Source organism: Dichomitus squalens (assembly GCF_000275845.1).
Source record: "Dichomitus squalens LYAD-421 SS1 unplaced genomic scaffold DICSQscaffold_24, whole genome shotgun sequence".
Taxonomy (NCBI): domain Eukaryota; kingdom Fungi; phylum Basidiomycota; class Agaricomycetes; order Polyporales; family Polyporaceae; genus Dichomitus; species Dichomitus squalens.
The window spans coordinates 308,387-331,676 of NW_006766906.1; the positions used below are offsets into that span (position 1 = coordinate 308,387).

At 55.9% G+C, this 23,290-nt stretch overlaps 6 protein-coding genes and 1 non-coding gene across 7 annotated transcripts; 5 read left to right on the forward strand and 2 right to left on the reverse strand.

Moving 5' to 3' along the window:
* Positions 1-416: 416 nt before the first annotated feature.
* Positions 417-992, forward strand: DICSQDRAFT_25553 (uncharacterized protein; the record flags this gene model as incomplete). Its single annotated transcript, XM_007367326.1, has 1 exon — positions 417-992. A coding segment is annotated over one exon (576 nt), but the record flags the coding sequence as incomplete, so codon positions are not given.
* Positions 993-4,477: 3,485 nt separating this feature from the next.
* Positions 4,478-7,423, forward strand: DICSQDRAFT_138138 (HET-domain-containing protein). The gene is made up of 2 exons (XM_007367327.1): positions 4,478-4,611; positions 4,678-7,423. The coding sequence occupies exon 2, from the start codon at positions 5,107-5,109 to the stop codon at positions 7,249-7,251; it is 2,145 nt and encodes a 714-aa protein (XP_007367389.1). The 5' UTR covers positions 4,478-4,611; positions 4,678-5,106; the 3' UTR covers positions 7,252-7,423.
* A 741-nt stretch (positions 7,424-8,164) lies between these two features.
* DICSQDRAFT_171652 (uncharacterized protein) lies at positions 8,165-11,796 on the forward strand (the record flags this gene model as incomplete). The annotated part of the gene is made up of 6 exons (XM_007367328.1): positions 8,165-8,252; positions 8,299-8,341; positions 8,404-8,626; positions 8,681-8,783; positions 10,906-11,611; positions 11,670-11,796. The coding sequence occupies 6 exons, from the start codon at positions 8,165-8,167 to the stop codon at positions 11,794-11,796; spliced, it is 1,290 nt and encodes a 429-aa protein (XP_007367390.1).
* A 2,064-nt stretch (positions 11,797-13,860) lies between these two features.
* On the reverse strand, positions 13,861-13,938 carry DICSQDRAFT_t118. Its single transcript has one exon. It is a non-coding gene; the product is annotated as a tRNA-Asn (tRNA).
* Positions 13,939-14,082: 144 nt separating this feature from the next.
* On the forward strand, positions 14,083-16,862 carry DICSQDRAFT_88737 (uncharacterized protein). Its single transcript, XM_007367329.1, has 9 exons — positions 14,083-14,319; positions 14,380-14,448; positions 14,487-14,705; positions 15,307-15,717; positions 15,786-15,849; positions 15,909-15,941; positions 15,994-16,161; positions 16,225-16,281; positions 16,349-16,862. The coding sequence occupies exons 1-9, from the start codon at positions 14,168-14,170 to the stop codon at positions 16,571-16,573; spliced, it is 1,398 nt and encodes a 465-aa protein (XP_007367391.1). The 5' UTR covers positions 14,083-14,167; the 3' UTR covers positions 16,574-16,862.
* A 1,328-nt stretch (positions 16,863-18,190) lies between these two features.
* On the forward strand, positions 18,191-21,445 carry DICSQDRAFT_64218 (PLC-like phosphodiesterase; the record flags this gene model as incomplete). Its single annotated transcript, XM_007367330.1, has 9 exons — positions 18,191-18,440; positions 18,521-18,906; positions 18,969-19,136; positions 19,196-19,667; positions 19,718-20,176; positions 20,244-20,633; positions 20,696-20,829; positions 20,891-21,284; positions 21,354-21,445. The coding sequence occupies 9 exons, from the start codon at positions 18,191-18,193 to the stop codon at positions 21,443-21,445; spliced, it is 2,745 nt and encodes a 914-aa protein (XP_007367392.1).
* Positions 21,446-22,018: 573 nt separating this feature from the next.
* On the reverse strand, positions 22,019-23,006 carry DICSQDRAFT_64052 (uncharacterized protein; the record flags this gene model as incomplete). The annotated part of the gene is made up of 5 exons (XM_007367331.1): positions 22,019-22,305; positions 22,361-22,580; positions 22,644-22,719; positions 22,811-22,906; positions 22,972-23,006. 5 exons carry the CDS (start codon positions 23,004-23,006, stop codon positions 22,019-22,021), a joined length of 714 nt encoding a protein of 237 aa, XP_007367393.1.
* Between the last annotated feature and the right edge of the window lie 284 nt (positions 23,007-23,290).

The following is a 23,290-nucleotide window of genomic DNA, read 5'->3' on the forward strand; positions in this document are numbered from 1 at the left end:
CGCCGCTTCCCTCGTCCGTTGAGCATTCCTCAAGTGCGCCAGGAGTGCACGGGCCCTCGACTCCCTCAGTGTCGTCCACAAGCGATGGCGCTGCCCTTCCGAGTCATCACCTGTGTCCTGCGGATATTGAGAACGAACGCCAGGACGATCCCACGACAACGCACACTGAACAGCCGCGCTTGAGTCGCTGCTTGGATACCGTCTGGCAATTCGTCCTTCTGGTCCTTCTCTTCCCTGCCTACCTCCAACCACTCCCATCCCCGGATCCACAAGATTCCAGTCCTACCTTTGACGACTCCCGAAAAACATCTCACACCCCCGTAGAGCCTTCCCGCGATCCGCCGCCTCATGCAACGGAAGGAGACCGGTCTAAGACGCCCTCGTGCTGCATCTGGGGCGATCCTGAGCTCTCATCGAAGATCCGGGAGGCATGCAGGGTGGCACGCGAGGCCGGGTACGATTACCTCTGGATTGACTCGTGTTGCATCGACAAGTCGAGCAGCTCCGAGCTTTCCGAGTCGATCAATTCGATGTATCAATGGTATGGCCGTTCCGTAGAGTGCTACGCGTACCTCGTCGACGTCCCTCCTGGCGAAGACCCTCGCTCACCGGAGTCTAAATTTCGTTCGAGCCGATGGTTCAGACGCGGATGGACGCTCCAGGAGCTCATTGCACCCTCTGAAGTGAAGTTCCTCTCGAACGATTGGAACATTATTGGGACCAAACTCACCCTCGTCGACATTGTTGATGAGACCACGACGATTCCTTGGGAGGCTCTACTCAGACTAGAGCCACTCGATGTGTTCAGCGTGGCGGAACGGCTCTCGTGGGCAGCGCGACGAGAAACAACACGAGTGGAAGACCGGGCGTACTCGCTTTTCGGAATATTTGACATTAATATGCCGACGCTCTATGGTGAGGGCGAGCGCGCCTTCCGCCGGTTGCAAGAGGAGATCCTGCGGCGTATCCCGGACCAGAGCCTTTTTGCGTGGCGAGACGTGTACCAAGGTCCTGACATGTCTGAGCAGCCCATCGCATGTGAGGTGGAATACACGCTTGAATGCATAGAATGGTCCCCGAATGTCTTGCTTGCGTCGTCTATGAACGCCTTCGGGGCGGACAGTAGGGATATCCATATTGTTCCCCATGCTGTACTTGATCAGCTCCAGCTCTCCAGCCTGTCGACAATAGAGTACACCCCAAGTCCACAGGGTATCCGCACACAAATACCCCTCCTTCCCCTCTCTTGCTACTTTCCTCAGTCTGCTACCATCGAGTATCTGAACGAGATTCCCGGGTCCCAGTGGTACCTCGCCATCCTCGGCTGCGAGCACAAATCCCGCCCCGGCTCTCTTCTAGGTCGCGTTTGCTATATCCCACCCTCTGGGACCGGCATCGATCTGTTGTGTTCCGGATGTGTAGTAGTCTCACCCGCGCCAAGTCGCGGCGATCATCGTCTCGATCTCTTCCCCTTGTCGTTGGCAACCATCGAGCACTGTCGGAAGCACATTGCGCTCAAAATGGTCTATATCTCCTACCCGGAGCGTGCCAGCACACAGTCAGACCCTGAGGACGCTCGCTATCAGCCACACAAGACGATCAATCTAGTGCTGCGGAGGAAGACTCGCGATGCTCTACGCGCCCAAGGGTACACGGCGGAACTCCGACGTCCATACGAGGACCACCCAAGCACTCACTGGCTCACGCTTTCCTGCGACGACCACACGATCACCGTCGAGTACCGGCATACCCTGGAGTATCACGGTCGGGAATTGGAGGTTGAGGCCGATGCGAAGATGTCGCGAGACACTCTTGGCGAGGCGGAGGAGATCGAGGCGAATCCTAGCTCTGTGAGGTGGTCAGATTATAGTTCGTGGTTCATGTCGCTTAACACGGAGAAGATGGCCTTTATCCTCGCAACGAAGAAGCTCACCGTGGAACTCGGCCTGGAGTGGGCAGCGCCGTCCCATTACTTCCTACGCGTCAATATCGTCACCGAGACACTACCAGTCGAATCCAGCACGTCGCTCGAGCTCGCGCAGGGAACACAGGCCGAGGGGTCGGGAGCTGGTGGTGACGCGGGCGAGCAGGACATCGGGGCCGAGGCTGGGGCCAGCGCAGGCGGCGTCCTTCAGCCTGACGACGCGCTTCTTCCCATGCAGCACTCGGATGACACCACGGGTCCGCTGTAGGTGCTCTGGAGAGGAGCTCGGGGCGGACATGGAGCCAGGCGAGGAGATTGATGGAGAGGGGGAGGGCTGTGTATGGGGCTGACGGACGGCTTTGCGGAGGCTTGATGAACGCGTACGACTACTTGCTTTGCGGGACGTTCAAGTTCTCTTGGGATTCATTTCTGATTCGTATGTTTCATTTCCGTCAGCTACTCTTGACTCGCAGACTGGCGTCGCTTGTATCTACCTGTGCTTGAACCATCGATGAGTACGGCATTCGATGGATACACGCTGCGTATGTTACCACCTGTTGGGTATGACGTACCATACTTCAGCAGCATCGTGGAATGCATTCTTGTTTCTGCTGTTCGGACAGTGCCGCAAAGACGATGACAGCTGCCTTGAACATTTCCGGCAGTGCGATGCGTCGCGACCATGCTTTGTTGGGGCCATCGCCCACTGATCCTTGCCCATGTTCGAACGTACATATCCAGCCAAAGGATGAGCGCGATCTATTGACGACGCCACGCAGATGCAACTCGGCAAATGGACACATTCATATCGAATATATTGTTAGTACGGAATAGTCTATGACATATTGTTGCACTTCATCTTCATCATCCTACGGGACATCTGCTCGATGTGGACCTCGCGGCAGATCACAAGTCCAAGGGTAAGCCGACGTCTTCGGTTGCCCACTCGAGTCTACTGCTCCATTGCCCGGCCAATTACGCCGCAAAAGTGCGCTCATCGGCTTCGCACGTCCTCGAGTGGGGGCCATGAAAGCCTGCACGAGGGCAAAGGAGCAAACCAGAGAAGACTCACCCAATCGGAATCTTCCCTCCATCACTTGGTGATGGACCGTGTCCCGGAGGATCTTGTGACCGGTCGTGGGGTGAGTCGCTGATGCTGCATCCAGACGGGTAAGTATAGCCAGTAGCGGCGAGCGCGACGAGAAGGCAGAAGAGGTAGGACGGTGCGTTGCAACAGAGCAGGTGGGTCGAAGAGGTGGTGTCGGCTGGACGTTTCGCGAGGTGAGCGCATCCGAGTCGAGTACATATGCGAGACAATGCGAGCATGAGCAGCGCAGGAGGAGATGCTGGGGATACAACGCACGTCCGAATTGCGTCCGAGGGCCAGGCCCACGCCGCCGCGACAGGAGATAACGTGATATGGTTCCAGTCATCATGTGACGCGTTTGCGCCGGTCTGTTCGCACTATATATTAGCTCTGCTCTCCTGCCCTACGCTAGTGGACACCGATATGCTGCCTCACTGATTCTTCCAAGACCCACTGCTTCCTGGCTTCGAGACTATCCTTGTCTTTAGCGGCTCTCACCCCCACTGCCTTCACCTACCCCGACATCACACATGCTAGTATTGCTCCGTCAGTTCTTGCACAATACACAAATTGTTCCATAACCATCATGTATGTCGGGCCGGGGTTACGTGTGATGACGCTCACAAGAACGACGCAATACACGCAGGGTACAAGAAGTGCAATCACAGGATCAAGCACGTACGTACCTGCTGTTATGTTATGCACTGCTCACAGTTTCAAACGCCAGCGAGCGGAGCAGCGTATTATACAGGCCGTGTAGATGCTGAGTGGGCCTCCGCTTGCGGTGCGTGCGCGCAGTGTGTCGCGTGCCAGACGACATCCTTCGGAATTTGGTATGTTTCGTACTTTATTTTGTCATTATTCCCCCCCTCTGGCTCTCGCATCATGCTGTCTATGCGCTCCATATACCGTAGATGCAATGAGCAGCATACTTTCCGATCGAAACCGCGGACGGAGAAAATACGAGCAGGCAAGCGATCGAGTCCATTTGTCCGCAGCCGTTCATTGGCCCGTTGCGTTCTCGGATTGACAGGTATGTGGACAATCATGGCACTGTGCGTGCGTATCGCGCGCCGCCCTGTTCGTAACACCCGCAAGGTAACGTTGTGTGGGTGATGTGAAACTTGGGGACGAGGTCGCTCTTGTCGCTCTTGCTCCCGCAGGAAGACAAGTATATTGCGTACCATTGCGGTGCCTGTATCTCGCTGCTGACACTACTGCAGGAAGTTCGCGGAGATTATAAGCGAGATGGTGCATGCCTAGGTCGGGTACTACGCTCCTAGTATGTAGGATTTTGAATACACTACGCCGGGCGTATCCCAATACATGTTTACATAGCTTGAATTCCTCGCGAGCGTGCGCCTGTTGTGCTCACGGTACAGCAGCGCCAAAGGCGGCGTAACACGTGGATTCTTGGCATCTGCGTGGGACCTGAAGGCCTGAGGCCTGAGCATGGACCACGAGAACCTCTGACGTCCCCTAGAGATATTCTAACACTCCTCTAATACTCGTTTAGTCTCACAGTAAACAGCAGCATTTCCCAGATTCCTCGCAGCTGCGATCACCTTGGCGGTCGTAACAAACGAGTTTTCAGCCATTGGTGTGTATATAATCACTACGCATTTCTTCGCCCAGCTGACGATCATATGCCGAGGTCTTCTCATAGGATGGCGAAAAAATCATGCGCTTTTTGAATACAGCCACTGGACAGTTTGTTGAGGCGGATCCCAAAGCCACACGGTATGCGATCCTGTCACACACTTGGAGTCGGAGAGGAGAGCAGACGTATCACGAATTGACACGAATTCAAGAGCGATACTCTGGTTCTATCTCCCGTCCTTGCTCCCGCTCCTCGGCTTCGTCCCTGGCTTCGTCCCCGCCTGTGTCCTCCGCATCGTCCTCCGCATTGTCCTCAGCCGCCGCTCCCTCCTTCTCCTCCACAGCGCAACAAGACACTGTATCGCCTACCGCGAGTCTGCATCATCCGCACCCTCTATCTAGATCCTTGTCGGCATCTGCCACCTCCTTCGCTCGTCCTGAATCGATCTCGCCCCCGAGCGAGCGCACTGCACTGCTCGCTGATCGCATCATCTTGATGGAGGAGGGTATCTCGGCGAACGGCCACAATGCGACCTCTACCTCCGCGCCCCGTCGTCTGCGGGACTCCCTCAAGCGAGTCTGGCAATTCCTTCTTCTCGCCTTTGCACGCGCCCTGCACTTCTGTATTCACCTGGCGGGCCACTGGCCTGGTGCCAAGGCGTCACTCCTGACAGAGCCGGAGCCCACTTCTTTCCCGGATCCTCTTGTCGAATCCGCACGAACGCTATCCCTTCATCGATCTCAACTAGACGACCCTCCAGCCCCTCGAGGCTCCGTCTGGGATGATCCCGACCTCTCACAGAAGGTCCGAGAGGCGTGCAGAGTAGCACGCGAGGCCGGATACAGATACCTCTGGATCGACTCATGCTGTATCGACAAAACGAGCAGCTCCGAGCTCTCCGAATCGATCAACTCGATGTATCTCTGGTATGGTATTGCGGACGAATGCTATGCCTACCTCGCCGATGTCCCTCCGGGCAAGGACCCTCACTCACCAGGGTCCGAATTTCGTTCGAGCCGATGGTTCACGCGCGGATGGACGCTCCAGGAGCTGATCGCGCCCCCGAGAATGAAGTTCCTGTCGAACAACTGGGAGGTCATCGGGACCAAGCTCACGCTTGTCGATATCGTCGAGGAGGTCACGACTGTCCCTCGGGAAGCTCTGCTCCAATTGGAGCCACTTGAAGAGTTCAGCGTTGCCCAGCGACTCTCGTGGGCGGCGAAACGAGAAACAACGCGAGTGGAGGATCAGGCGTATTCGCTGCTCGGTATATTCGACATCAACATACCGACGCTGTACGGTGAGGGCGAGCGCGCCTTTCGCCGGCTGCAGGAGGAGATCCTGCGACGAGTGCCTGACCAGAGTCTTTTCGCGTTCAAAGACGTCTATATGGAGATTGGTGTGGGCCACGACCTCGCACAGTGTCCGCCGTTTGGTGCTGGTGCCAGCGCTGTTTCTGGGACGTATGGCAACACCTCAGAGAGGTCTCTCTTTGCCTCGCGCCTTGATATACTAGTCAATGGTGGCGAGATCAGGGCCGTGTCTCACGGCGATGTCATCCGCCGTCTCCGGCTCCCCTATCCTCCTGCCGCTCAATACACCTCTACCCCCCACGGCATTCACACACAGCTCCCGGTTATACCATTTGCTCACACTCTCCCTCCGGGCGCGGTTTGGTACCCCACTGCGATCCCGCAATCCCAGTGGTATCTGGTTATCCTCGGGTGTGAGCACATTCAGCACCCTGGTTCTCTTCTCGGGCGTGTCTGCTACATCCCTCCCTCCGAGTCCGATGTTGAATACCTGTACTGTGGATGTGTGCGCATCAACCCGATGGGCCCGGAGGAAATCTATTACACGTATGCCCATCTCTTCCCGCTGTCGCTGGCAACCATCGAGCGTTGCCGAGAGCACATGACGCTCAAGACAGTCTATATCTCCCACCCGGAGCGTGCCAGCACACAGTCGGACTTCGCTCGCCGTCAGCCACACGCGACAATCAATCTATCCCTGCAGAGGATGACTCGCGACACCCTACACACGCAAGGGTATGCGGTTGAACTCCGGAGTCCCGATGAGGACCACCCGACCCTTCACCGGCTCACGCTTTCCAGCGACGCCCAAACGATCGTTATCAAGTACGAGCACGTCCTGGAGGACGACGGATGGTGGATGATGATCAAGGCGCGTGCAACGATATCGCGGCCCACTCCTGACTCGGACAACGAGATCACGGCTGAAGCTGAGTTCACCGATTGGCGGGATTGTGCGCGGTGGCAGCCGTCTCTCGGTACAAGGACAGCTACCTCCACCCTCGCTGCCGTGACGGTCAAGGTCATGCTCGGCCTGGACTGGGCAGCGCCCTCTCACTACTTCTTGCGCATCAATGTCGTCACCGAGATGCTGCCGATTACACCTTCTGCATCGCTTGAGACCGCGCAAGGGAGAGAGCATCGGGTTTCAGGAGCGAGTGGCCAAGCCGACAAGCAGGACATTGGGACCAAGGCTGGAACCAGCGAAGGCGTCGTCCTCTGGACTGACGATGACGCCCTTCCTGGCATGCAGGACTCGGATACGGCTAGGGGGGTTGGAGAGGAGCGGGGAATGAGCACGGAGCGGGGCGATGAGGCTGATGGGTAGGAAGGGGGCGATGTAATGGGCTGACTGACGCTTTACGGAAGGCATGTATGGCCTCTTGCCTCGCAATGTGCATCATATGTCACTGCTTGTATTCGTAACATTGATGAGTACCGTGCTCTGCAGAGATGGACCGTATCATATTGCGCACCATATGAACTATACAACTCGAGTTGCCACAGTGTCCGCATATAGTTACCGTTCGGCCACGGCGTTGGCCGGGCCACCGCATTGCACATCCGCAGGGTCCTGGTGAGCGCCTATTCTGACTCAACACCTTATGAGCTCGAAGGGTTACTGGACGAGTTGGCGGCATGTCGGCGACTCGGCGGAGACTACTCTTCGGTATTTTATCCTTCCACAAGGTTGAAGTCTTAGGATACGACATTATCCGTGAAAGGACGGTCATAAGCCATCGCTTGCCGATCAACATTCAAGATGCGTCGACAGAAGTTCGCCTCTGGCTGGAGTTTGTATGCCATCCACGCCATCACGCCTCTCTTTCCCATTTTCATAGGTGGATGCAGCACGAAGGTACTGTATCTTCTATGATGATCCATCCTCAGACCCACGACGTCAATGTAGGCATTGCTCCCGCGAGACGCCTTGTGATAGAGCATGAAATTTTCTCACGTATGTGTCAGTCTAGAGCATACTTGGTCGAACCGTCTCACAACATATGGCATCAATCGTCAGGAGACATGGAGTGCATTAGCAGGACCAAGCTTCCAGAGCCCTAAGCCACCTTGTGCTCACGAAGCTCCAAGGCACGCGCTTCCACTTCTTTCTCTCATGAACATGAACCTGTCTACTGATGATCTTCCGGCCGTAGCAGATTGTTGGGCTCAAATACTGTGTATACCGCACCGTTGGGAGGCTAAATCTCCCTTCCTGACGAGACGTACAACACTAAGTCATGGCCCTCGACGAAGCGGGAATGCACCGGGCTGGCCTCGCGTTCCTCTACAGGATTGTCCCTGTGTTGGTAGCTACTGTTCTCTATGGTATGTCCCCGTTCTTTCTTCATGTGCAAAACTTGATCTTCCTAAGGAATCTACGTCGCGATCTTGAGTGTTGCTACCCGAGGGTTATGGTGAGTATCACACCTGCATTCTGGGACTGATGAACGCAGCTAAGGTGCATACATTCGCGCAGGCATAGAGGATTAAGGAACCCGTACAATGCCTTGATCCTCGGTGTGCTCTACCTCGTATTTTGTCTGAGCAGCGCGCTTTGGGCATTAGAAGTCGCACAGCTCATCGGCCTCGTTGACCTCCTTCTATCGCCCGGTACGCTAACTACCGATGCGCTCTTCAATCGCTTCTATGACCTCATTGCACGCGAGACGAGAGTGACCGGTATACTCTTCCAGTCTCAGGTAAGCGTCTGTTGAGGAGAGAAAAAGGAGTGGCACATCAATCGACTCTCCTAGATGGTGGCTGGTGACATCCTTGTGATCTGGCGCGCATCCGCTATATGGCATGACCAGAGAATCGTAGTGCTGTTGCCATTGTTCTGGTGGACGCTCATGATTGGTAAGTCTAGTGTGGTCATCTGTGACATCTGCTCAGTGAGCGTGCAGGCAACATGCTGGCGCATGCCTCCCGTTGCCAATCTGGTGTGTCCACTACGAATTATAGCAAGCTTTGTAAAGTCACGGACGTCGCTGCCCCTGTGTTATCAATCACGACAAACATCTCAGTCATGATCCTCGTGCTATGGAAAGGATGGTGAGTCTGCGATGATGATTGTATTTGGTGATATACTGAATCTGATGTAGGCAGCTTCGGGAGGCACTGACGAATGAATATCAAAGGCGAAGGGAAAACAAGATATTCACTCTATTCGTACTTATGGTGGAGTCCGGAACATTGTATGCCATCATGCTGGTATGTATGTTGATGACTCAACGTGGCCAATCCTCAACGCTTCTACCTAGGTCACCGATCTCCTTGTCACTTCACTAGTTACCGGAGGAAACGAAACACTAGGTAGGATGGTCGATTGCGTCTCAGGATATTCCGCAGTGCAGCTTGTCGTACGTTTGATATTCGTCGACTTCATGCCAATAGCTTACGCAGGACGCTGCAGGGCATCTACCCCACACTACTTATCGTCGTACTAGGAGAGTCACTGTGGAACAAACCGACGGACTCATCGCAGGGACCGGTCATCAGTACAGTCCGCTTCGCATCGTCCAACAAAACACATGGAAACACAACATCCAGCACAATCAACGCCGAGCAGCGTCATGGGCGAGTGGTAGATGTTTCATTGATCTCAGACACCCACCCGCAGCCGGATGGTCTCCAAGACGGTAGTTCATCCAAAGGCGAGAAGGTGCAGGGGGCTGCCTTGGAATACGTACTCAAACCGTCTCTTGTCACCCCTTAGCGCATTCTACGAGAAACCAGTGATGTTGAGTCGCAAACCGCCGGTCTGGCATCACAGCGGCCTGCACATAGCTCGGACAGACATCATCGTTCGAAAGCGAAGACTGCCGGCTGCTGTTGACCTTCCGACGTGTGCTCTCATAATCGGCTTCAAACCATCGGCATGCTACTAGCCTCGGCGCCTACAGCCTCGATTGGAATGGTGCCGGCCCGGGTGTGTGATTGCCGTGGCGACTCTGCATCTGTGTCTTGAAGTAAAGTGATCTCATCTCCTGCTACAGCTTTCTCTCATATTGGTTGCGGTTCTGTATGTCAGAGGATTCTCTGCACTCACTATTACTGCGTCGCGAAAGCAAAGTTTGCTCCGTGAGAGACTCAACGCTCTGGTATTACATTGTCTGCTCGCTTTGCAAGTGCCGGCCCGTTCAATCAGCTGAGGTCATTTTCGCTCAAACCCGTTCGCCCTTGCTGATCCCTGTACCACCACCCCATGGTCGGACCATCCCTACGACAGCATGATGAATCTAGGTACGTATCTCCCTGTTGTACATAGAAATAGAAGTTGATCGATGGGACAGCATGTCCTTCATCAGCTGACACTGCCAGAACACCGACTTCTGCTGTCATCAGAGAGAGCAGTGTGGGTACATGACCCCGCCTGATGCACGGCTTTGCCCACATCGTCGCGACCAGTGCCACGACTATACCTGACCCACTTCCGCGTGATCTCACAGAGTGATCTACTTGCAAACAGACGTGGTCACAAGTATGTTTTCTACCCTGACATCTAATACAGCTTCCTTACCACAAGGAAGATCACCTTCTACTCGTTATATGGGGTCATGAGGTTTTTGCCGGTCGGCACCGGGTTCCCCCATGCGCGGACCCGTACCGCCGCTCACCCAGCGGTCCGAGGTGGGGGAAGAGTATAAGTTCTAATCTCATTCGAATCATTGAGGCGAGCTGTGTCTATGACAATGTCTCTGGGTCGCTCCGCTTGGCTGATAGCCTTCGTTGGCGTTGTCGCTCTGAAGGTCGTCACTGCGCGAATTACTGACATCGTTCTGTTTGGTGATTCGTACACAGGCATGGGCCCTCATTGATCCGCGGTTACATGCCTACTCAACGACGGATAGATCAGTCACGTGCACATAGCATCGCAAATGGAACATATCCTGGAAAAGATTACAAGGAAGTGTACCCGCCAGTAAGATCATGAGCTCCTTCGGCCCGATATACAGTCGCTGACCCACAGTTGAGGCAGACACAGCTGCTGACGGCGGCTTTCAGTGGCCCTTCTACTTGGGTTTGTACGGGAACTACACGATCTGGAACTATGCCGTCGGCGGCGCAGTCTGCTCCAACAAGCTCACCCCGCTTTCCGACATTCCCGACGTCTCCTCTGGTCAGCAAGCGTGGTTCGTCCAAGACCACGTCGTGCGCAACGGCACCAGTCACCAGAAGCTCCTTCTTGATCCCGCCTCGTTCATCGTCATCATATTCGTGGGCACGAACGATGTCGGGGTGAACAGCTTCGTCACAAACGACCAGGGCACGAATGTCTCCCTACCCAATGTCGCAGACTGCCAGCTCGACACACTCCGCCAGTTGCACGCGCTCGGGGCACGTCAGTTCATCGTGAACTCGCTCGTCCCGCTGCAGCTTACGCGGCTCTATTCGGACTCGTCCGACCCGACAATCTACTACCCGTCCCCACCGCACAACGGAACTGTATGGCATCGGACGATCTTTAACCTCGTGCACAGCCTGAACCGGATTCTCCGAGACGGAGTGCGTACACTGGATACGGAGTGGGGCGGAGGCGGGAGCGTACAATGGTTCGACACGTACGGGTTCTTCGAAGAGATGTACAATCACCCGGCAAGGTACTTCAACGGGAGTGTCCCGGCGAACGTGACGGGACAGTGTCATCAGTGTCCTGACCCAGATGACTGGAGGCAGTGCGGGATGTAAGTACTCTCTAGTCCTCGGAAATGATGAAAGGAGACTGACCGACTCTGAATGTAGCGGTGATTGTACTCCAGATGAGCGAGACTCATACATGTGGTGGGACGAGCTCCATCCCAGCGAGCAAACGGGGAGAAACTTGGCTGCGGAGATGCATAGGAAGATCGAAGGAAAGTCGAAGTACTAACAACACACTGTTCTGATACCGAGCGCAGGGATGTGTATAATGATGATGTTGCAATCTATGCACAACGGGCTTGCGGAGGATGACAGAGGAGGCATGACATACGTAAGAGAAACTGCCCACACCAAGACCCTAGTCCGAGCTCCTGGATAGGATGACTCCCTTCCCGTCGAGAAGCATGAAGCATATGCGCCCAGATTCCTCGTCAACGGTCAGGACATCCGGACGCAACATGGACCCAAGCTGACACTCCTCTAGCGGAGGGAGCCAACTCAGAGCTTCTCTGCAGACAATGCTCGACGGGTTGGCGCCGCTTCCAGACGAAGGGTTCTTTGAGTCGTCAGAGTTCGAGAACGATAGGCGCACTAAACGCCTCGGAATTTCAAGGTCGTCGTCTTGGTAGAACATCAACGCCTGGTCACGCCCGAGCCACCTCGGGTGGAAGTCTGCTTCATCACGTAGGTGCGTCTCAGGCACCAGGGGTACAATCGCAGATGCCTGACCTTGGAGGGGGAAGCGGACGTGACGGCCTGCAGGAAACCACTCACGGACCGCAAGAATTGATGCAAGAGACGATAGGTCGAGATAGACTTCCTCACGGTCACAGGATCCCCACAGGATGTTCGGATCCGGGAGAGGCGGACTTTCATACTGGGCTAGGGGCTCACCGTGGTCGACGGTGTCATCGACGCAGTGTATAAGTATGTCTGGAGAAAACCAGTATTGGCAGAGAACATATGTGGATTGCATACGGCCGAGAATGTAGAGATGACTGTCGCGGAACAAGATTTGTACGCTGTGAAAGGACTGAAGGCGAAAGCAGAGCAATTCGCGATCAATCCCGCTTGCAAAAGAGTAGTGATCCGAGACGGCAAGCAACTTACGGAAAGATGCCGAGAGTATAGCCACCGTATCGGACTTGTAGGGATGTGGAACAGATACATTGTTTCGACGCCTGCGGGAGGGAGCAGAGGCTTGTGTTGAGCTTCCGGGTTGTTGCGGTACTCTTTGACCCGTGCATTGTCTTGTAAAATGCAGGCAAATGCGTCCTCGGAGATGGCCACAGTTTAAAAGGTGCTGCCTTCCACATGTGTCGGGGGCGAATGCATGTTATGAATGGTAGGCCTGCAGTTTTGCGATCCCTCAGGCGAATCATAGACTGCAATCGTGCTACCCCAGTAAATGACATGATCGACGTCAGTCGAAGGCACAGAGTCCGCGTCAGCAGTGAGAGTTTATGACGTACTGCATCAGGTCGCTGCTAGCCCAGAATTACAAGCACGATGCTGGTCTCACTTTTGAATTTGGTGGCAGCCACAGGCCGAGTGAACAGCTCTTCCGTGCGAGTATACGTATGGCGATTATTCTGGATCAGCAGAATCAGCATGACAAAGGAGCGTCAGATCAGGATGGGAAGTCGTATGACTTACTCCACTGGATCGTCATCCCGAAGCTTGGTAGTCTCCTCGTTGGACTCGGCATCAGCGACAAGGTTGAGATGCCGCTTCGATGAGAACATCAGCGATACAACGTGGACCTAAAAAAGGTCACGTAGATCCCATAGAGATGTTCTAACGCACTCCAGACCTGTCTTGCGGTAGATGAGATTGGGATCTGCGATGCCGCCCAACCAATCGGCCCCACGGAGAAAGATTGCTCGTGGAGGCTGACAATGATCTGAAATACGAGGTAGACCAAAATGCGAGGACTTTTAGCGTCGATGGGGAGCTGGAGGGGGACCCGGGTAATCGTGCAGCGGACCTTCGGTAAGACTTGTAACAGTGGGGGCCATGGCAGCAAGTTGTGCAGGACAATACTCAGACAAAACGGAAGCACCGCAGAGTACTTACTAGTATAATATGCAGCTAGAGGCAGCCAGAAGCCGCCGAATCATCGACATAGCTGCGAGAAACTGGCTAAACGTTCGGTAGCAATACACAGAGAGTCGACGTCATGAGCCGCGCACCACGTAGGTCATGTTGCGTATGTCGTGAGGCACATCATAGGCCTTGCGGTGTTGTGGAAGTCAGGGTCGTGTCGAAAACAATAGTAAACTACCAAAAGCTACTGCCCCAGTGAGGCTCGAACTCACGACCTTCCGATGACCTAACAGTCGGACGCTGTAACCAACTCAGCCATGGGGCAGATGCTAATCTTTTCTCAGTATGCTAGTATGTTTTGCAGTCACACAAAATGACATAGCAGAGCGGAGAGGTACGCTGGAGAAGTTGTTTCTTACTCCCCGACCGCGCCCGACAGGAGGAGGATGGCTAGCTTTGCGACCGTCCCGGCCCAAGCCGATTTACCGCTTGCCTCTGGTACCGCTCCAGGCGACTCTACGCACGCGTCCGACGCTCAGAATGCAGCAGATCAAATGGGAAACAGCACGTCTGGCGAGCACGACACCGACAATGATGGGTCCGGCAAGAAGAAAAAGGGAACAAAACGGAGAAAGGTCAACCATGCCTGCCTGTACTGTCGCCGGAGCCATATGACCTGCGATGAAGGCCGCCCCTGTCAGCGATGGTGCGAGCCCTTCCTGTTCTTTCCTGCACGTAGTTCTCTTGAGCTCAACGGTGAGCGTAGCATCAAACGCGAGATTGGGCACCTCTGTCACGACGAACGGCGAACAGCGGCTAGGGAGAAGGCATCGGCGTCCACAGGCTCGACTTCCATCAGCAATCCTCCGATAGACGTCGCAAGAGCACCTCCTGGCGAGTATACTCCGCTCCACCACGTCCTCCCGTTGAAACTCTGACCCTTCGAGTGTTTCCGCGCACGACATCTACAGCGGGACAATACGGCTCACCATCGGTATCGATGAACACAACATGGCCGGGGATAGGCATGGGCATGGTTGGTGCATGGTCGTATACCCCAGAGAATCTGAGTAACGAGTTCTCTGTACTCTCGTGAGTACTTTCCACCTGACAGTTGATTTCTTTCCCTCTTCGTATGTCCTGGTTAGGAGGCAGGATATACATCCTACATGCTACTCCTGCACCTGCACATCGCGTGCACCATGCTATCCGAGCGTGTGTTAGTTTGGGGATTCAATCAGTTGTGGTATAGTCACCATGAGCCTCGTTCATCTGCCGTGCTATCTTTCACGGTTCGCATCCCCTGCATTGCAAGACGTGTCTTCATATCGCCGATCCATGTTCTCGGTCTTACGCGATCCTTCACTCGTAATTCGATTTTGACGACCGTGCATACCTGTACGATGGCCAATGCATTCTTCCTCTAATCGAAGAGCTCATGACGCCAGGGTCGTTTCGCAGAGAGCACACCCTTTGCAGCCTCGAAAGGAGCAGTGGTCAAACTTCGACCCGCGAATATACTTGATAACCTTTACATCAGCGTGGTTGGTCTTTACCTTAGATCCAACTTGCTTTGTATCACCTGAGATTGCATTCCGTCCAAGCGTCATCGCGCTGTCGTGGACACGAAAAGCATGTGCATTGTCCATCCAAGCCTGTCTAAAGCGGTGCTGACGTACCCGATCTTGGACAGGGATTTCCTCGAGTCATTAGACGACGGGACATTCTTCAGCCAACCGCCCGCAGTCGCCCCCCAGCTCATGTCTAGTCCGACATACGCCAACCCCGTCGCGCTTGGTGTTGACAACCCATACATCTCTCAGCCCGCAAACATCCCAGTCACGGCATCCGCGCCGGTGCCCGCTGGAGAGCCTCAGCCTGCGAGCCCAGATCGAGAACGCGACAAACCGGAGGAGCCTGCTCCGGTCGTGCTGCCTGCCGCGACGAAGACTGAGCGGTTCTTCCTCACGGCTGCAGATCAAGCTTCGGGTTCGCGTAATGAGCGCCTGAACATGGTCATCCGGAGCAAGTACGAGGCCGGTCTGCTCAAGCCGTACAACTACGTCAAGGGCTACGCTCGGCTGTCGCGTTGGATGGACAGGAAGTGCGTGCCCTTCCCGCTGATGCGTACGCTTGATGGTCGGGTGTGCTTATAAGTGTGCGATTCTGCAGCGTGTCACAGGAGTCAAAGCAGAAGATCCTGCATCCACTCTCTGTGCTTCGCCCAAAGTTCAGGGTGAGAGCCCAACAGATGTTCGTGGGGTGTAGTAAAATTGATTCTATCCGGGAACTCAGTCCATCGCACAGTCGGAGTCGTTGACAGACATCGTGCGTATGCTAATTGCGATCGCGACGGGCGTGTCTGCTGACATCCCAGCAGGACCTAGTTTTCATCGAAGAAGCTTTCGAGCGCCTGCTCCTCGATTATGACCGCGTGTTTTCCGCGATGGCCATCCCAGCATGTCTATGGCGGCGCACGGGCGAGATATACAAAGCGAACCGCGAGTTCGCCGAACTCGTCGGAGTGGACGGGTACATGCTGCGCGATGTAAGTCCCCAAGCTCCTTCCGCGTTCTCGGGCGAGCCGCTGAGACCACAATCCGTGCCGCAGGGCCGGCTATGCATATACGAACTCATGGCGGAAGACTCGGCGGTGAACTATTGGGAGGTGCGTCCGCTGCCTCGCTGCCCGTTTTCATCCGAGGGCCTGACGGCAGCGCGCTCGCGGGTGCCAGAAATACGGGAACGTGGCGTTCGACTCCACGCAGAAAGCCGTGCTCACGTCGTGCGTGCTCCGGTACAAGCCGCTGCTGCCGTCATCCGGGGCCACGACGCCTGCGCGGGGGAAGGAGCAGCCGCCGAACGAGGAGGGCTTCATCAGCTGCTGCTTCTCGTTCACTATTCGCCGAGATCCGTACGGGATTCCAACGCTCATCGTCGGCAACTTCATCAAGTGCTAATAGGCCGCTGTCGTCGCGGTTCCCTACTGCGGCTATTCGACCTCATCATGCGAAACCCACATTCCTCCGTAAACAAGTCGCCCGCTCGGTGGTACCTAGTAGAGTTGTATTATCTTGTTTTCTCAGTCTCCGTTCGTGACTTTCCTGACTGCAGCAGTATATTCGGATGTCGGCCATACACTCTGCGCAGCCGGCAGCTTAATCTTTGGACATCGTACGTTTGTCGCGTCCTGTTGTATGGATAACGTTCGTGTTAGATACGAACCTGAAGACAATGAAGGAAATGTACAGCTCAAACTGGACGTGCTCTGCGCACGTTCGAACATGGTTTATCAGCCCGGGGAATCTGATCGCGCTTTCGCTCCGATTCAACCGGGCTTGGCGTGTCGTTGGTGTCCTCGGTTATCGACGCGCAACGCAGCATTTTTTCATGTCGTGGACTCGGAGGCTGAGCTCAATGTTACTCCCCGACGTGTTCACTTGCCTTGAACGTGCAGAGTGCGCAATACTCATGACGGAGAGTGGTAGCGTTGATTAGATCATTCCTGAAGATAGCCTCGGGAATATGTCGAGTGCTATAGACCGGCTCATGGCGCCGGTGGGCTTCTAAATGTTCGAGGTCTGGAATGTTGCATACGCACGAGCCTGGCTGGCTCAAATGATGGATCTGTCGGCCATTTCGCAACGTGTGTACGGCTCCGGAGGCGGTCTGGGGAGGGACTCTCACGCGGTGTCGACCAGTGCAGGGCCACAATAGTCGTCGCGGTAGGGATGCATCAAGTGGGGGAGTCGAAGCTAATTTCAAACAACGCCTGCGAGGGCGGCCCGAGCGCGCACTGACTAGTACTGCACTACCTTTGACGGCTGATGCTGAGTTGTGGCGAAAATGCTATATATCTCCTCGCTGCTGCCCGACTGCGCGAACTGCAGATCCGTCCCGCGCTCGCTCTCGGTACCTACGCACTTGCACCGCTCGCTCCCGCCTTTGTGCATGACTCTGCTATAGGAACGCACTGTGACGGCCGCTGCCCCTTGACCTCCCGCACGCTCACGCTCGGTGCACTGGCCCTGCTGCGACAACGCGACTAGTACTGCGGAATGTCTCCTTCGGAATCTTCAGGACGTCACCCCCCGGGACGACTGAACCGCGCTCGGAATCTGCTGACCACGAAGGGCGAGCCAGTCCCCGCGATCGCGGACACCATCCTCTCGTCGGATCCCAATAGCGCATACCAGCCGCTGCGGCGGCGGAGGACCGAGGGAGGGAGCAGGCTGGGCGGGTCCATCCGACGGACGTTGGGGCAGGTGAAGGACGTCGGGAGCACAGTGGCGCGGCGCGCGAGCTTCAAGCGGTCGCCGTCTTCGCCAGCGCCAAGCACGCGCACCGCGCCCTCGACGTCCGAACACTCGCAGGCCATGCCGCCCGGGGGCACCACGTTCACGCTCTCGCCCGTCACCTGGGTCAAGCGCAGGAAGAGCCACCGCCGCGCCCAGTCCGAGACCCTCCCCACGCGGCCACGCGTTGTCCACGCCGCCGACAGTTCCTCCGCGGTGGAGAGCAGCGCCGATAGCCCCTTCATCGATTCTCCCTTCCTCCCTCCCCAACCGCTCTCCAAAATGGCGTCGCTACCAGAAACTCCTGTTTTGGAACAACAGCAGAAGGAGTCGGAGCTCTTGCACAAGGAGTACCACCTGGAGGTCCCGCCCGTGGCACAGCTGTCGTCTGGCACAGATGCCACCGTCCCCCAACTGTTGCGGCAGGGAGTCCCGATGTTGAAGGTGTCGGCGAAGAAGCAGAAGAGGTACTTTTTCAAGCTGGATCCCGACCAAGGGCAGATAGTCTGGGAGTCGAAGAAGCTGCGATTCAGTGAGTACGGTTCTCTTCCCAACGCCGCCCCTCTTTCCCCGCCAAGCCAAGCCCCGTCGCTTATTGCGCTCCCTGCCCAGTCCCTATCGAAAACATCAAGGAACTTCGATGCGGCGCGGACGCGCGGTACTACAGGGCACAATTCCAGCTCGCGCAGGAGTACGAGGACAAATGGCTCACTATCGTCTACGTCCTCGATGGCGGGTACAAGACGCTGCACCTCATCGCAGCCACACGCGAGATCTTCCTCATGTGGGATGTCACCCTACGTCGCCTATACGCAATCCGACAGCAGCTCATGAGCGGGCTGGGGAACGCAGACATGCGCCAGGCTGTCTGGGAGAAGCAGTTCTGGAAGGGCGCGGATGAGGAGCAGGACCAGCGGCTGGACTTCGACGACGTGGAGCGATTGTGTAGGCGACTGAACATCAATCCTTCGAGGGAGGACTTGCTCAGGAGGTTCAGGGTGCGTGCTGTCGGTGCTATTGGTTGCTTGACGTCGATTCTGAGAACGACGTCCGGATACAGCAAGCAGACACTCACTGCCGCGGTTACCTCGACTTTGCGGACTTCAAACTCTTTGTGAAGTCCCTCAAGGCTCGACCGGAGCTGGATCGCCTCTTCAACAAGATCACCAATGGCGATTCGAGCCTGAGGTTCCCCGCGTTCGAGCGCTTTATGCAGTCATCGCAAAAGGTGACAGGGACTGTCTCCCATAATGTTTGATGTCTCTCTCTGACAGGTATGATTTGCAGTCTTCGCTCGACCGCCAAGAACTCGAGCAACTGTTCTTGCGATATGCCATGCCTCCACAGGGGGAGAAGGTCCCGGGTTCCCCACCCCAGACTTCCCTGGACCTCGCCATGCAGTCCGTTACCATCTCTGGGCAACCATTACCCCCCGTCGCCCCCGTCCCAACCGCATCTACATATCAACCCACACTAGCGTCTCCTCCATCAACCGCGAGCGCGGTCTCTACGTTCACCCCGCTCACCGTCGAGACCGCTGTCATGTCCAAGAGCGGTTTCACGGCTTTCCTCCTATCCGCTGACAACTCCGCCTTCGCCGACCAACACGGTCGAATCTACCACGATATGACCCGGCCACTTCCTGAATACTACATCTCCTCTTCCCACAATACCTACCTTGTCGGACATCAGCTCGTCGGCGAGAGCACCATCGAGGGCTACATCCGAGCATTGCTTCATTCGTGCCGGAGCGTCGAGTGTACGTCCTCCAGCTATCCGCCCTGCGACCTCAGCACTGACTTCCTGCAGTGGACATCTACGACGGCGACACGCAGCCCGTCGTCTACCACGGCCGCACGCTCACGTCCAAGGTGTCCGTGCGCGAGATCTGCACCGCGATCTCCAAGTACGCCTTCGTCGCCTCGCCGTACCCCATCATCATCTCCGCGGAGATCCACTGCTCCGTGCCGCAGCAGGAGCAGCTCGTGGAGATCATGAAGGACGTCTTCGGCGACGCGCTCGTGTTCGCGCCGCCGGACGACCGCCCGAAGATCACGGTGCTGCCCAGTCCGGAGGACCTGAGGGGCCGCGTGCTGCTCAAGGCGAAGAACCTGTACGTGTCCGAGAAGCAGGGCCTCACGGAGAAGGAGATCAGCGTCGACGCCGAGTCCTCCACCACGGACACGTCCGCGTCCGACTCTGAGCTCGCCAACGAAGTGAAGCAGGAGTGGCGGAAGGCGCGCGAGACCGAGGTCGAGCTGATCAAGGGTACGTCGTCGTACGGCTGAAGGCGGACTGCTGAATCGTTCATGCGCTCATCGTTTCTCCTCGCTAGACCTCAAATCGGAGTTCAAGAAGGCCAAAGGCGCCCTGAACCGCGTACGCTCCCCAAAGGCACCCCCGCCCTCGCAGCCGGCGGCGGCCGCGCAGCCCCCGAAGGTAAAGATGTCGATGGCGCTCATCTCGCTGCTTGTCTACACCGTCGGCGTGAAGTGCCGCGGGCTGAACAAGAAGGAGGAGTACGCGCCGGAGCACGTCTTCTCGCTCTCGGAGAACACGGCGAACAAGCTGCTCAAACAGGGCATGATGGACCTGATCAAGCACAACCGCACGCACCTCGTCAGGACGTACCCGAAGGGCACCCGCATCGGCTCGACGAACTACGAGCCGCATCGGTACTGGTCTGCGGGGTGCCAGCTGGTCGCGATCAATTGGCAGACGTTCGGTATGTTCGATGGCGGCGCTGCCTTATATTCTGTGGTATAGCTTACTGAATGGTCTATGTAGATCTAGGCTACATGATCAACCATGCTATGTTCCAGCGCAACGGCCGCGCGGGCTTTGTGCTCAAGCCGCTTGCCTTGCGCACTAATGACAAGCAGTTGCTCGCCAAGCGAACAAAGCACCTCCTCAACATCACTGTAAGTCTGACCTCCTTGTACGATATGCCGGATTTCTGGTTGATCTTATACCTTCGCGCAGATCATATCCGCACAGCAGCTCCCTCGCCCCAAAGATGCGCTTGGACGCGAGATCATCGACAAGTCCGTCATCGACCCCTTCGTCGAGGTCTCGATTCACATCCCCGACTGGACTCATTCGCCATTCCTCCCTGATTCCACCGCGGAAGCATACGACCCGCCTAGGGCCGGCTCGACGGTCGCCGCAACGTCTGCTCGTACAGTCACGTGCAGAACGGGGGTTGTGAAAAACAACGGCTTCAATCCGGTGTGGGAACAGCAGATCTGCTTGCCGTTCGATCTTGTAGGCGACATGAAGGACCTCGTCTTCGTCCGCTTCTCTGTCAAGCAGGAGGACAAAGAAGACGACGAGCCGCTGGCGGTGTACTGTGCCAGCCTGGGCAGTCTGAACTCCGGTATGTCGACATCTCTTGGTTCGTCCGATCGAAGGCGATCTTGCTGATATGTCTTCGTGCGCGCTGTAGGATACCGTCATCTTCCTTTGCATGACGCGCAGCTCTCCCAGTATTTGTTCTCGACGCTCTTCGTGAAGATCGAGGTTCAAGACGTTGCATGATTCGCCTCGCTTCTCGCGCCCTTCTCCCCAGCTAACGGCCTCGTCACACTCATCGCCCCGCCTTTCGCATCGCAATCTGTCTAGCTATCACATGCCGTCCAAATAACTGTTTCATGTACCACTGATTTTTCGTGTACCACCAGCCACGCCGCTCCTTCCCTAGCATCCGTCACATCAAGCACCAACTCGCATTCCCCCAGACTTACATATACCACACAATCTGACCTCACTTATCATATTGAGCATGACAAGACCCAACACAGTAGCCTACCTCTCTCTAGTCCCGAGATGTACAATACCTCTTATTGATAACCCAATGATTGGATATAAATATCGATGGACTCGTCCCTGCTCTGTACATGAGTGATAATGCGAAAGGCGATTGACTTGACGGGTGTCATTCAGTGAGTGATTGTGAAACAGATCAATGTTACAGCAGATACGTTACTAGATCGTGATAGAAGAGCTGGCATGAACATGGAGAGACGTATGATGCTATCAGACAAGATGTTACAGGTGAACCGAACGAGAGAGCGCTGAATGTATAAATCAAGTATGAGAGAAGGATACGAATCATGGATATACATATCCTTCCCGTGGTGAACAAGACTCCAACCGTGGAAACTGAGTGATCGATCGCAACGAGAGCCCAATGTATATATTTCCGCGCGTCGAAAGCTCACTTGGGTGGCGGCGTCGGAGGGCCTGTTGTGAACATGCAGAAAACGTGAGATGCGCTGATGAATCCAATACTGTGTATGCCGACGCACCGAACAGGCCGGAACGCGGCATCGGGACGTCAGCGGGCAGAGGTGAAGAAGACGTGCCCATGATCGGCGCCGGAGATAACAACGGATTAGCTGAAGCAGCGGCGGGTGAGCATGAACAAGACGACGAGCAACATGGTACACGCACGCTTCCACTGTGCCCAGGCAGGTAGATTTGAGGGCTCCGGAGCTGCGGCAATGGCGGGCGGGGCAGGAGCAGGCGCCGGGAGGGCCTTGGCCTTTGCTTTCGCACGACGCTCTTCCCGTCGATGCACTGTGCGCCACGCGGGACGAGCGGGAGCACCGTCGTCAATTACACTTGGCGCAGTTGGTGGTGCAGGGGACGCAGGCGCGGGAGGCTCTTCGTGCTAGATCGTACGTCCGAGTATGATCGGACCGCTTTGCGAGAGAGTGGAACAAAGGGAGCTCACCTTGGGCATCCACTCCGAGTTATACTCGCCTCCACCACCAAACTTGGATTTCACGGCCATGAGCTCAGCGATCTCGCTGCTCGTGTAGAGTGCATGATCGATAGGCAGGAGGAAAGGCGGTACAGGATGAACGACAGAACTGCAGGATTACTCGGGATCGAACGTACTATTGCAGTTGTCGCCGCTCATCTCTTAGCTTTCCAACCTCAGCAAGGAGGATACGAACTTCACTCGCAAGGGCCTTGCTGAAGTCGTTGAGATACCTGCGTGATACATACCGCGCGAGGTGATTCCGACTGTCCTATTCCAAGGCTGCATGCAAGCGTACTTTGGAGGTGCGGGATAATTTCCCTTCTGGGACATCGTGAATCAGTAGACAAGACAAAATGTTCTTCAAGATGAGGCGTTCAGAGGCAGTGTGGCGGGCAGAGGGCAGCGGAGCAGGATCGAGTAGGAACAGGATGACGGGGGCTCTGGGCAAGTGCGTTTGTAGACAGCGTCTATCGTCGGCGCGAAGTAACTCGAACACCGAGAACACGAGGCACTCCCGGAGATGAGATAGGACGGCCTTCCCCATCCTCGTAGGTGGGACCCACGCCATCCTTGTGAAGCCCGTATGAATGACTTGCTCTCCGAGGTCACGTTCC